General features: G+C 38.1%; 1 protein-coding gene across 1 annotated transcript in view; it reads left to right on the forward strand.

The window, feature by feature from the left end:
• Nucleotides 1–1,350: 1,350 nt before the first annotated feature.
• Nucleotides 1,351–14,445, forward strand: part of grb2b (growth factor receptor-bound protein 2b) — a 34,992-nt gene continuing 21,897 nt past the window's right edge. Inside the window, exons 1-2 of the mRNA XM_015012715.2 lie at nt 1,351–1,516; nt 4,507–4,752. Coding sequence (XP_014868201.1) covers nt 4,675–4,752 — 78 coding nt within the window. The 5' untranslated portion in view covers nt 1,351–1,516; nt 4,507–4,674. The remainder of the gene's footprint in view (nt 1,517–4,506; nt 4,753–14,445) is intronic.

Raw genomic sequence — 14,445 nt, forward strand, 5'->3', positions numbered from 1 at the left:
CTGGTTCCCAACCACCATCAACCAGGATGGTGTATTCATTACTGGTTAGGGTTAGAGTTAGGATGGCCTATGGCAAACTGCAAACAGGACCTGTTCCAGCTTTCGTAACATTCTGAATTTCTTCATTGCTACTAGCCCATAAGGGCCAGATTTGAGGAGTACATGACTACAAAATGTATTTTAAGAAAAAGTAGCTTCACAGCATTGTATATTTTTACCCATACTTGAGTAAAAATATGTTAAAATAGTGCTACTCTTACTTGAGAAGAATTTTTGGGTACTCTACCCACCTCTGGATTTAATGAAATCCATTTGTAGCGCACGCAATCAAGCAAAACAAAGACCCTCGTCAACATGAAGGAACCCCAACATTCCACTTGGGGGCAGCATTGTAAAGGTATTCCAACATTTCCTCTGTTCCAGACCAAAATTAAAAGCAGATGTGCAAAGAAAAAAATGAAAGCAATATAAGACGACCAAATATCCCAACAGCGATCAGATAACATATCATTAGACCCACTCAGTTCGCTTATTTTCTGACCGAGGCTATTAAAACATATTTGAAGCGCACAAGAGAAAAATTCAGTGGCTCTCTTTGGAGTTAACTGGCAGAGAAAGTTGAGCCAAAGTGTAACCCACTGTAATTCCTTGTAATTTGACACAAACACATGTAATGTCTGCTGACTTAAATAAATAATAATAACACAAACTACAATCAGTTTATATCATTTTTTAATCAATTAAATATATATATATATATATATATATATATATATATATATATATATATATATATATATATATATATATATATATATATATATATATATATATATATATATATATAAAAGCAGGTACGATTATTCTTTTTTCACTCGCAGTGCATCATATATTTCTACATGAACAAAGTAAGTGGGCGGGGCTAATACTTCTTCAGTCACGGTAATTGGTCAACAGTTTAGTTGCTGTCCAGGTGAGCCAATCAGATGAAACATAATGACAGTTGTTTCATCAGTGACAGTATTACAGGAAATATTAAGCAGTTAAGAATTGGAATAACGATATAATTACATAGAAAGCTTACAATTTAAAGATTTGATTAATGGTTTAAAAAGAATTAGGTATTTTAGGAATGTTTGACACACAAATTTTAATTATACTCGTTTATTATTTATTCAATGTAGATATCGCATAAAAACACATTTAAAAATGTCTTTGCTATTTAACTTATTTATTATTATTATTAAATTGTGACACTTTTATCCAACGACCCAATCATACAGATTGACAGGGAGGAGCTGAAAAGCAGTTAACTGCTCGACGGAAGGAAGCGGAAATAAACGTCGAAAACCTTCTGCTACCAGCTAGCTTCGGGCTCACAGGACAGGGCTGTAAGCGACGTTGTACATACTGTGGGGGTATCTCTTAAGAGGAAGCTGGGAGAGCGTCAGACACAGCAAAGGTTTTTTTTTTTTGCTTTTTACTTGGGCAGCTTCGAAACGGAATACTACAAGTGGTAAGACACTCTTCTGTTTCTCCTGTTTACACAGACAAAACGTGTAGTTCGGTAATTTCTCGACGCTTAGTCAAGTTCGGCAGTGTTCTGAGCTAGCTGCGCCTCTACGCTAGCAACAACAGCTTGCGCTATGAAAAAAAGGTGTTTTCTTCCCTTTTCACGTTTGCCAGAATTTCCCCGGTAGGGGCCTAAGTTATTTGTTAATGTTTCGTTTTCTCGTCGTTTTCCCTTTCACCACATCTTCCATAAAAACGTCGTCGTCAGTTTGCCGCCGGTTGAATTAGATGGGAGTAAGTTTGAGAATCACATCGCAGTTATTGTTGCCCGACCGTTAGCCGGCATGCTAACTCTAACGTTCTAGAACAGTGGGCGCAGTCTATTCCCTGGAACGGAATCGATCTTTTCTTCTTCTTTTTTTCTCATTTAGAGCCCCAAAAAGTCAAGAGGAAACGGTTCGTACGTGCTCTGTTGTCTAAAACGGGACAGACACCATCCTGCCCGAATTTATCCTCATGGCCTGGGAACCGAATGCTGATGGCGTTTGAAATTTTTGAGGGTATTTTAATGACCCGTTTCTCTGTCGAACCTCGGCTGCCAAACGTTTGTAACGGCACAACTAATGTTGCTGTGTTCGCTCCTTCCTGCTAAAATAGTTTTGCATACCGTTCTCACATCACGACATGGGTTGTTTTTATTTATTCCACGTTAAGAGTTATGGTTTGAACTCGGTTGCTTTTAACTGCTCGGTGACAGTTTGTCTGATATCTGCGTCCGCTTTAATGGACTTATTTGCACCAGAGCAGTATTAGTGGAAGCTCATCAAAACGCTACCCGAGGCGCACCGGGAAGACAACATAATAGGATAACGCACCTTTTATCCCCTAACTCGGGACAACTTTTAGGTTTAGTCACCATATCGTTCTCGGCTCTGTTTCACAATCAGCTGACCTTTTTTTTTTTTTTTTTGGTTGTGTCTGGTGGTTTCTGCTCAGGAAATGGTGTATTAATTATCTCTGATTGTAGTAAAAATGTCGTACTTTTTTTCTTTTTTGACTGTTGACAACGGAAGTGGATGTCTAAAGCAAATCATAATTGGATGCAGCGATTGGAGGGACTTGTGGAAGAGTTCCCAATCACAAACAAGCTCTGACCTGCTGATTCTGTTTACAGGAGATTCCAATTTTGTCTTCCAAAGCTCACAAATCTCAACATACTTCTTTTTGGTCGAGCCAGATCTTTTCCTAACTTGGTTGTGCATTAATTTGCCACAAAACATACATTTTATTGTAATTAATATTAATTGTTTTTAAATTATGAAGCCAGCATATCTACACAGAACATGCGTGTTCTTTGCTTTGTGTCTGTAATCAAATATCATACATTAAACCTTGTTTCTGCAACAGATGTCGGTATTTAAATCACATTTTACAGAAAATTAGTGCAGTATTTATCAGATTTATCCTCATTTTTACTTCCTTGCAAGCTGATTTAGTCAACGTTTTTCTTGTTTTCCACACGTGAAAATGCAATATGAGTCAGATCACACGACTGTCTGCAACCGAAACTGTTCTACTTGATGTTTACTAGAAAAAAGAAGCGTTTTTTTTTATTATTATTATTATTATTTTTGCTGTCGGTTGGATTAACCATTCCTTCATTTCCTGCAATCACGTAGGAATTTAAAGTGGCCTTTATGTCGAGCTTGATTATTAATAATTGATGTCTGGACTACAGCCAGCGTCACCCAGTGTGACAGAGAGAGGGAGAGATCTGAATCTGTTACGTTGCTGCTTTTTCAGAGTTGGCATGATTTGCAAGATTAGACTTTTAGTTTCTGATTTAAAAATACCACTGTTCAAAAGCGAAATTATCTGGTTCTGTTCATCGTAAGATTTCTTCTTTATTCTGAGTATTTTTTGCAGTTTTACTTAGAAATGTCTTGTCGATTACGTTTTCGAGGACTGTCAGATATTAGTGACGAAAACGACACTTAAAAACTCAAAAAGCGACGATGTGGGCATGAGGTCCTAATGGAACAACAATCTTCATTCAAAACATGCAGCATCAATTATTGATAATGTTATCCTTTCAGTTATAACAGCGATTATGGATACAAAGTGTCTTAGAATTTTTTGGACACAGACCGAAGCAGAAAATCTGCTAAACTAACTAAATTTCCTAATCATTTTCAAGTATGTGTGTCTTTGTCTCTGAAAAATTCTCTATAGATTCATTTGTTTTCTCTCTTTCGAGTAAAACTGGGTGTGTAGCAAGCTAATATTAGCCGGTTAAGCTATCAGCCTGTGGTAGTTGCTTAACAGAGATGCTGCTCAGTTTGCTAACTGTAGTCTTTTTAAAACTGCGTAATTTTAAAAGCTGTTATGTTTGCTCCTTTAGTTCCTTTTAGGTTTTTTTTTTCCATCTTCTTCAGCCAGCTGGCTGACGGTGTGCAGCAACGTGTGGGATGCTTCACACTTCAGTAGGAAACTCTTAACTCCCACCATTTCCGCTGGCATCTCATTTAAAGGAACAGTACATAATATAACAGACACATTCCCACAAAATGTCGCTGAACCCGTTTTAATCTGGAGCTTCACTTCCTGGAGTGAAATTTAAATGTAAAATTTTTAACTAACAAGTTAGGTCTAGTGAAAGCTTGGGAGATGCGTCTCTTACCAACCGTAGCCACATTTGCACGCACATGGCTGCAGCAAATATGACAAGACGTCACTGTGAAGGATATGAAGGATAACAAAGGAGATGACTAACTGAAAATGTTTGATAACTAGCCGCTCTGAAGTGTTCAGCCCAATCATAAAGGTCCACTTTTAATTTAATAGTTTCTCAAATTTTGACACTCCCCCCCCCCCCCCCCTCAGATTTGGCTCCCATTTTTTCACCGCTGATGTTTCCTTATAACCACAGGCCCTCGTGCAGTCACTCCGCAAAACAGAAATCTGAGCTGTACCTGCGCTGTCCTGTGTTTGCAGGTGCTGTCCTGTGACCTTTATGTAAGGTCAAAGCCCTACAGGAACGGGTCATCGACGGGAGGAGAGACTCGGAGAAAAGCTGACGACCACGGAGGCCAGGACAGCGCGTCGGTTGCCAAACAGAAGAGTAACCACAGCCGAGTTGTTTTGCTGCGAGTCACCAAGATCATGGAGGCCATCGCCAAATACGATTTTAAAGCTACTGCCGACGACGAGCTTAGTTTCAAACGCGGAGAGGTCCTCAAGGTAAGCGTCGGCTCGTTAGTTGGCTGATGAACAGACTTATGTATGTTAGGAGAACATAAAATGTTGGAGATAATTCACCTGGTTTTGTTTTGGATTTAAATGGAGGCTTGACAGCAGCGGTGTTCTGAGAAAAGCTGCACTGAAAAGAGAGAACATTCTCCCTTGTGCTGCTAATTCTAGCAACTTTCATGCAGGATAAGTTTTTAAAAAATGGCTGGGGTTTCTATTAGATGAAAACGATCATTAAAATAGAAGGTAATTATTGTACAAAGGAAGCCAAATTGAAGTTTAGAGACTATTAACAATTTAAGGAGTTTTTCTGGATCTACTTAACAATTTATGCTTTCTGATGTATTTGTTCACAAAATAAGATTTAAGATTTCACTTGAATTCAGTTCTGAATCTCCTTTGCCATCTTTAAGGATCCTATTTTCTGTTCTTGGCTGTAAGTTTGATCAGTTTTCTCTCCGGAGAATCAACCGTTATCTGTAGTAAGGACAGAAATAAAAGGACTTCTGTTAAGCTTCCAATTGATTAAATTGGGTTAGCTTAAGAAGAACACATGTGAAAAGCCACTCAGCTCTGTGGGCTTTTAATGGAATCTGTCTGAACAACAAAATGCTTCTACAGGCAGCACTGGATTTACATTGATGCAGGAGGAGTTTGTTCATTGGTTTGGCTTTTACAGAAAATTATACACTTCAAACAATGTTAGATTTAAAATATTTTTATGTAACACTGGGCGTCGAGGATTACTTTACTGTTCTTACAGGGGGATCAGTGCTGTTTCAGCAGAGAGTATTGGAAAGACTTCTTATCTCAGCAGGAGGCCTAAAAGCACAGAGAAAGTCAGCTTAGGAAACGCTGAGCCAAACAGGACTTCTACCATATTTGCCTAAGTGAAGAGAAAGCATTCTATTCCTCTTAAGTTTAACAGCTTATGTAAAACTGCTTCTTCTTTTGTTTAAATTTATTTTCTAACTGTCCAAAAAGTTGACAGGGAATATCACCTTTTTTCTTTTTTTTCTTTTTTCTTCTTTTTGTTGTTTCAGAATTGGACATTATGTATTAGTTGGTTTCTGTGGAAATGTGATCAGTGATTACCAAGACTGTTTGGTCTTTTATGTCCTGTTGGAAAATAAATTGAAGTAAAAAAAATAAAAAATACAGTAAAAGGATATTTAAAGGGTGCACTGATAAATTGGCCTCAATTTTCTTAATTTTGTGTAATCTGATACCGGCTGTTGCTTACACAGGGTATCTGCACATCCTTAAAAATCTTGAATTGATCTATCTAAAATTAAGGCCTTAAAATATCTTAAATGTATTGAGAGAAAAAAGTTGGCCTTTAATATGTTAATCAGAAGTCTTAAAATTTGTTGTCAGAATTATGTAATTAATTTTATGTAGGTTCCTCCATTTTTGCAGGACTGTTGCGCAAAACAGTCAGACATCTTCACTAGGCGGTTGAGAATACTGCTTAGTAGCTGCTAATTTATTATGCGAGGTTAAAGCCAGCTAGCTTACTTCCATCCATCATGGGTAAAGGCAAATTTATCACCAGTTAGTGGACAATGACGTCTTAGCCATTGGACAACTCCTTATGCTAACCCATATCATTGATTTATTTGCAGTTTTGTGCATTCCAGTCGCAAAATGGGTCTCAAATTTTCTTCAGAAAGGTCTTAAATATGAGATGGTGAAATCTGCAGAAACACTGTACAGGAGAAACCTGCCTCATCCTTCAGACTTCATATTGCAAGTGTGCAGTTAACACATCCCAACTTGGCAACCCTATTGCTGTATTTTTTTTTAATTTGTTTTCTTGTTATACAAAAAATCGGCATTGGTCAAAATTGGAACTGGCAGGTCAGGTTTTTGAAAAATCAGTGGTTGGCCAGAAAACTGCAGTCGGTGCACCCCTAGATATATATGTTGACAAAATGTGACAAAAGATGAAAACAATTTGGTTATTTTTGCTTTTTTCTTACTAGTTTGGAAACGCAAGTTTCCAAACACTTATAAAAAATACTTAGACTTTTTTGTTTTTACTTTTTATCTGTAGAAGTCGGTCAGATATTTGCAGAAAAATCCCTGACACCGGCATACTTTAAAAAACCCCATCACATTCAGAGAGCCATGGAGTTGCAGTCTGTAGAGATTTTTTTCTTTCTATTATTTTGAGGATGTTTTAGAACTCCTTACTGTAGTTTCTATTCAGAAGAAACTTTTTTTTTTTTTTTTTGAAGGTTGTCTCAGCTCATCTCTTCTGCCTTCAGTTTGGTCACGACTTGAGCTCACATAAAACATAGTCGGCATTAAAAGGGATCCTTGGGTTTTTTTTGTTTTGTTTTGTTTTTCTGGCTTCCAGTTTAGTAGCTTGATAATATGATAATCATATTAATAAAACGTATAACCATTTCCAACTTTGACTACTCCAAATAAAAATGTAATTTTGATTTGGCCAAATCAAATCCCTCATGGAGAACTGACCACAGATGGGAACAGCACCAAGAAGTTGAGGTTCAGCCTTACACAGCCTTACAAGGCCGTTTTTTCCTCTGAGACTGTCCACCCTGCGTCCTGTGGGTCCATCACCAGCGCTATCTGCTGATGCTAATACTAAACAGCTCCACTCCCAATACAAAGAGTGCCTCTCATAAGAGGACGACCCCGTGTTAAGGCTTTGCATGTATACAGCATCCCTTAATCTCACTCTATTTTCAGTATCACTCAGAGATAGTGGCTACGTTACTAACATGGGCTCTTATCTTGATGGTGCATAAATCGACCTTTTTCCACCCATGACGTAGAGGCTTAGCAGATATTCACTTTTACCAAAGACGTGGTGTCATTTGATCTTTACGTAGTTGCTTCTTTTTTTTCTCTCTCTCTCTGCATTAGATGATCTTATGTAATTTTTGGGTTTTGAAGATTTAATTTATAGAAAATTGTGTTTCCATAGTTCAGAGTGATGTCAGCGAGCCCAGGGCTGCCATCTCTTGTTTTATTGATTTTATTTATTTATGGGTTTTGAATTCAGGTTAACACAATGATGAAGTGTATCAGGCAATTTTATTTTTTTTAAGTTACCAAAATAGTCGTAATGTTACAAAAATAGAGTTGAAATGATACAAAAATAAAATCGTAATATTAGCAGGATGAAGTAATTTTTTTTGAAAACTCCATCACGAAAAATATATTAATCATACAGGCTTTTTTTTTTTTTTTTTTCCCCCCCTCACCAAAACGACTTTTTTCTTGTAATTTTAAGACGTTCTGTTAAAATTTTGTCTTCATTCTGTTGACACCATAGCTACATTCTTGTAATTAAACAAAAACCCTCATAGTCTAAACAACACCTTCAAGTCTGTCGATTCTGTTTGTATTTGTGTACTGCATGTACTTCTTTTTTTTTTTTTTTTTTTTTTTTTAAAGCACTGTTGCCTCACAGCAAGAAAACCTCCAGCTCAGTTCCCTTCAGAGCGCCCAGGTTCTTCCATCCATGCATACATTGTTTGTTTTCTGTATCTCTGCAACCAACCTAAAAGCTGGCTGTTCCTTTTAAAGCGAAAGAAGACACTATTTTCAAGCAGGAAATTAAAAATTGACATGAATTTTATTTTAATCTGTCTGATCTGATACTTTTCTCATCGTCAGTTTTGTCAAACGTTTAGCGTCGTTCAGAGATTTGTAGGTATTGGTAACGCTACCAGCTACATGTGTTAAAAGTTTATATTCACATCTGTGTTAAGGAAGTCCAGGTTCCCCACTAAACGGCAATCGTATTGCATTTCTTTCCCGTTTTACAATCATGACGTGTTGTTGGTGCGTATGCATACTGTATACAAAGCACATTTCCATCGTTATCTGTACACGACAGGCAGATCTGTTGAAAAACCCTTCCTGTTTTTTTTTTTTTTTTTAATTTTATTTTATTTTTATCTCTTCAATCAGTTTTAGTCGATAGGTTGTTAAAACCAGCAGGTTTTCAATCTCGTTTCATTACGACGTTGTGCTAAACAACCTTGAAGACTTGCGTTAAATATTCTTACAGTGCAAAATGTAAAAGTTTAAGGCGTTCTGCCATTAGTTGAAGCAGAGTAGCTTGGTTTCACAAAATGACATCTCATCATGCGTGGATAAAAAGGGGAAGTTTCTTGCCTTTTGAGATCCTTTTTTTTTTTTTTTTTTGGTCTTTCTGTGTAAGTGTCTGGTCTCGCTTGCAGATGTTTCCACAACTCATTTGCATGTTTGTATATTTAACCATTTTCTACCTTTCTCTGGGTTTCAGGCCAAGTGGTTCAAGTTGCCTGTGTGTACACATTCAGTTGTAAATTACATAATATACCAACCTGCCATTATGAACATTTGAGGTCGACTTGAGGCAGATGTCTTTCCACATTACTGTCAATTTCATCCAAGGAGAACAAACTTAATCAAAATTTAGCTTTCTTTTTTCTTTTTGTTAATTTGCTGTGTGAGCAAATGGTTTTGGAGTCGCACAGAAACAAGCAAAGTGTAGGCCACAGTGACGTCTTGTCGTTGCCTTGAGCGTTGGACACTTGTTCTCATTTCCTCTTTAAATAAATAAAGATTAACAGCCTTTATAGCTGACCGAATTTGCTCCTATTAGCAGATCGCTGAACCATGCCCTGGCAGAATGTCTTACAATCCCTCTTTATCTGTACGGAACCCACTATTAGTTCATATCGTTATATAGGATCTGATGATGAAATGGGACATTAGTTGTTTTGTTTTTTTCTTTTCTCGTGAAGCAGGGCTGAGGTGTGACTTGCCCGTGGACTGAAGGGTTTGTTCCTTCACTTCCTGTTTGTTCTATTTGGCACTATATCTGAACATAACACTTTTATTGTGTGTTCATTCAAAAAAAAAAAAAAAACAAGGAAGAACAAGCCCCCCCCCCCCCCACCAGTGACCTTTTTAGTTTTTTAACCTCCTACCTCCCAAACACACAAATGACCTTGGACTTAACGGTACAGGGATTGCCTGAGGAAGAGACAAAACATTTCAAAACACACTTTGAAAATATCCATGTAGGCATCGATCTAATCCTTCAATTTTAGAAACTGAACAAAATATGACTATATTAGTGATTTTTCAGCTCTTATGCAGCAGAAATGGCAGTAGATTTATTTATTTATTTATTTGTACAGCTTTTAGGTCAGTGACCTGATCAGTACTTTAGATATTTAAAAAAATCCTATGTTGTTAACAGCTTTCCAGTTCCCAAGAATCATCAGGGTCTTCCTAGAAGTGCTTGGCCTAAAAAAAAAAAACTTTAAACTGAATTAGCAATGGAGCTAGAGATTCTTAAACCAGGCTAATACAGGCATGCTAGAATAACTTATCTGACTGTAATCATTACTGAAACCTAAAGTGCATCGATGGGTTGTTGGAATATATATATTATGTCCCATTGAAACCTTCATGAAGGACATTGACCTGTTTGAGAAACCTGAGCCAGAGTCGGGGAAAATCTGAATTGCGTATTCGGTGTACCACGGCAACCCGTCGTCTGGTCCGTGTAAGCTCTTTGGCTTTGCTCCATTTTCAAGTATTACTGCTAAACCGTCGTCGATTTCTCCCATCTTTGTCTCGTTGCATCTCAACAAGCTCTGGTTAATGCTACAGTTTCGCTGCTTTCACATCCTCCTCGATCTCTTTTTCTCTCTCTGTCTTCCAACCCCCAGCAGCTTCCTGTATCTAAAAGAAAACTCCCACCAACTTTACATGCACACTGTAGAAGTTGGTGGAGTTTCACATTGCAACTTTGTGTCTCTTTCATAATCACTTCTTGGAGCCACATTTTACAAATTGGCGGTTATAGAATTACATTATTGATAATGATGGCGCTTAAGTCCATTGCGCTCCTAAGATCCCTGTTTTTGTTTTTTTAATGATTCATCTTTGCATGTTAATGCTTTGCATATTGATTTGACCTCTATTGTACTTGATGAGGAGTAACAGATCAGCGCTGCCTTGTATGTTTGACATTTCTTTTGAAATCTTAGTCTAATTTAAGAAAGGTTTTTACTTTTTTTCTAAACTCTACAATTTCCCACTCTTTTGCTGAATACTCTTTTTAAATAAGTCGCATATTATGCTGTTTAAAATGGATCCTCAGATTCCGCAATTTCCATCTGTTTCAACTAGGGCTGTTGTAAACGAATATTTTAGTAATTGAGTAATCTATCGATTATTCTTACGATTAATCGAGTAATCGGATAAAAAAAATTATAAAATGAAATATTGGTAAATCTGGCTTAATACCGGTGTTACTATCAGATATCAATATCAGTCCAATTTTTCATATTTGAGCATCCCTAACAGTTGCTTTTTTGTAGTTTAGAAAACTAACCTGTAACAATAATAACTCACTTTCTAAGTTAACCAGAAGAAAAGTTATAGAAAAATCTGAAATTATATTGAATTTAATAACAGAGGCAGGCTCACAAATATGCTTAAAAAATGTCTACAATCCAGCTTTTAGTTTATGTATTCATCTTCAGTGAGTTTAATAGATTAATTAAACTCACCTTGCCACAACCTGTCACGCTTTGGGTTTGAAAATACGGGAAATGCCGCCTGGAGTGGGAGGAGAGGGCGAATGAACGAACGTAAGATGGGGTGGAGGGGAGGAAATAGACCAGCGGACTGACGAACCGTTAGACCGGGGGACGAACACGGGGGGAAGCAATACGGGATATTTACGACACCTTCACTGGTCACACTCAGAAACTCATCTACCAGCCATGTACGATGCGCTCCGCCACCCGTTTCTTCAGACCGGGATATGAAATTTATTGTGTGGTTCGTCGGTAAAGCTACATTTACACGGTAAGCATCAGCTACTCAGCCGCCCGCCCTGTTCAGGCTATCCGCTCACCTCAGCGCTCTTCCCGCCGTTCGCTTTCAACCAGCAGCCCCGGAGGAGAAATGCTGCCGTACTCCAGGCATTTCCCAGTCATTTTAAGGATGCTTATTGGTTCCCCAAAAACAATAAAAAGTCGGGCATTATCATCAATCAATAAAATCCCCACTGACCAATCTTGAAGATTGGACTTTATGCCGCTGAGACTTAGCTTTTGTCAACAACTCAGAGGCGGAAGTGAGAGCTCCGCGCAACGCAAATGAAGTCCCGGCCGGAACACGGTGCGCTAACTAATAAAACATAAATTAACGAAGCTTCGAGGCAGGTAAATTTTCCTCGAGGAATTTTAGTAATCGAGGTACTCGAATCATTCGAGGAATCGTTTCAGCCCTAGTTTCAACACTCGAAGCAACAGCTGTAACGTTTTCCCGTCGCACTTTTGCACTAGAACGTTACTTACTACTCTCCCAACCAATCAACTTCCACGTTGCTGCACATTTTTATCAGCAAAGAGATGGTTTGACGCATCAGCTGAGTTTCCCAGGGCTTGCTTTCTCTTCTACAGAAATCCTGTTATCTTGCATAAAATAAAATTGCATCTTTTTTTGATAATTTCTTTTTTTTTTTTTTGTCTTTTCGTTATTCTCTAGATTAGACCAGCTAAATGCCTGCCTCAATGATTCACTTTTAAAGCGGTACTGGGAACATGTAAAACCTCAAATATTAGCTTATTTTAGTAATGGCAGTGCTGTTTGTTTGAACCTCTTTCTGCCTTGTGTCTGTGTATTGAAAGCATGAGCACAAAGTCAACACATGGCATGAACAATTGTGCATTTAAGCTTTTTTTTTTTTTTTTTGCACCAGCAAATGTCTACTACTAAGGCTAAATGGCTGCAAAGCCAGGCAACACTTCTTTTTGAGGTAAAATCTGTTAGCTGAAATTGCTAAAATGCTCTTTTTGTTTTGTTTCCCCTGTAAGTAGCCAAGTGGAAGATCTGTTGATCACTGAAAGATGAACAGCACAGAGTACATGTCCCCTACAAATATAGGCTCTACACAGTACCTTCCAATAGTTTTCACACCCTTTGAACTTTCTCACTAGTTCTCGTTACAACCTCAGATTTCATGTCGTCAAGAAGTACAGCATAATTGGGAAGTAGAAGAACAGTTAGGTTTTTGCAAATTTTGTTCCCTGTTTAGTAAATTTTGTCTTTCTCTGTAGACTGTCACGTGTTCCCCAACGTAAAAACCAATGAACATACCAGAGACATCAGAGATAAAGTTGTGGAGAAGTTTAATGGGCTGGTTAGTGGTGGGGGAGTATTATCAGAAACAGCCAAGAATTTGATAGTAGCAATAGAGGAGCGGCAAACATCCACACTACAGCAGGAACAGTCTGATAGCCATAGGGGTGCACCACTGAATACTCCGATTTCCTTTAATTTTGGATAATGGGCAATCATTTGATACTTGCATGTGTAGCCAATCTCATCTACTTCTGCAAAGGTCTGAAAGTAAGCCACTGTCCCCCTACACTTTGCAAAGAGAAAGAGCTGCTTTACACACCCACCCTCCAGGTAACGCATGCACCGTTAGACAACCGTACAAGCTTTGGCTTTTCATTCCATGAATCTGTTGGCACTAGAAGAAAGCCATAAGAAGTTCCCTTAGAAGTCCACCCACTAGACACCAAACATGTGGAAGAACGTGCCCTGTTTTTCAACCTACTTGTAAAACATTATTGCTTTGTTTCCACTGCGCAGTACAGTATGGGTTGGTGCAGTTTGGTATGCCATTTTATGGTCCGACGTATTCAGAAGAGTGTTTCCACCAACAGCTGGAACTGGACAAATGTCCAACGTGGCATTATACTAGTGTGACTTTAAAAGTGATCCAGTAGTATGTCTCTTCTTGACGCAAGCAGTGATGGCTTTTCTGTTACTGAATCAACAGACTGACGCCAATAGCGTCACCCTAACTCTACCATTTAGAGTTGGGGTACTGTCTTATCTACTGTCTTCATACAGTAAAAAACACTGTATGAAGACAGCTTATTGTTAGTTATTGCCTTGGGCAATCTTTTCATTTTTTGGGTTCTAATTCAGGTTTTCTGTATAAGTTTTCTTGACTTACAATTGAAACGGATAAAATACCTTACCAAACCGCTTGGTGTAAATGAAGCAGATGTGTGGTAGAGAACTAAGCACTCCATGCCACTCTGAACACTCAAAGCCCATAAGAGACGCTTTTTCTTCCCCATAAATAGGACGGGTTGTCAGTGGATGCGAAGCTTGATTAAACTAAATGCAGCACAATCCTGGGAGAAAACCAGGTTGAGACTTCAAAAGACTTAATAAGGATGGAGGTTCTATGGAGGGTTACATCAAAGGACATTAATGGTTTGGAATTGTTTAGTCACAATTTAGACCTAAATCTAATAGTGAAACACTAGCAAAGCAGAAAAATTGACTTTTTGACGTTCTCCATCCAATCGGGCAGAACATGAGGGAGTTACGAAGAATTGAGTGTGAGAAACATGATGCCTCACCAGACTGGCAACTTTAACTGCAGCAAAAGGTGCTCTACAAAGCATTGACTCTTGTAAGAATATATTGATCACTATCCACTTGGGTCTATCATAAAATCCCACTAAGATGCAATGAAAGCTTCCACAAAGCACAGGAAAACAGACTGAAATGCACAGGCTGGCTGTTCCTGACTGAAGTAAAAAAAAAAAAAAAAAAAAACGTAAAACAGCTCATTGTTAGTCATTGCCTTGGGCAGTTTTTTCATTTTTT

This window comes from Poecilia mexicana, unplaced genomic scaffold, assembly GCF_051168715.1.
Source record: "Poecilia mexicana isolate PSO_F unplaced genomic scaffold, ASM5116871v1 scaffold_8, whole genome shotgun sequence".
NCBI lineage: Eukaryota > Metazoa > Chordata > Actinopteri > Cyprinodontiformes > Poeciliidae > Poecilia > Poecilia mexicana.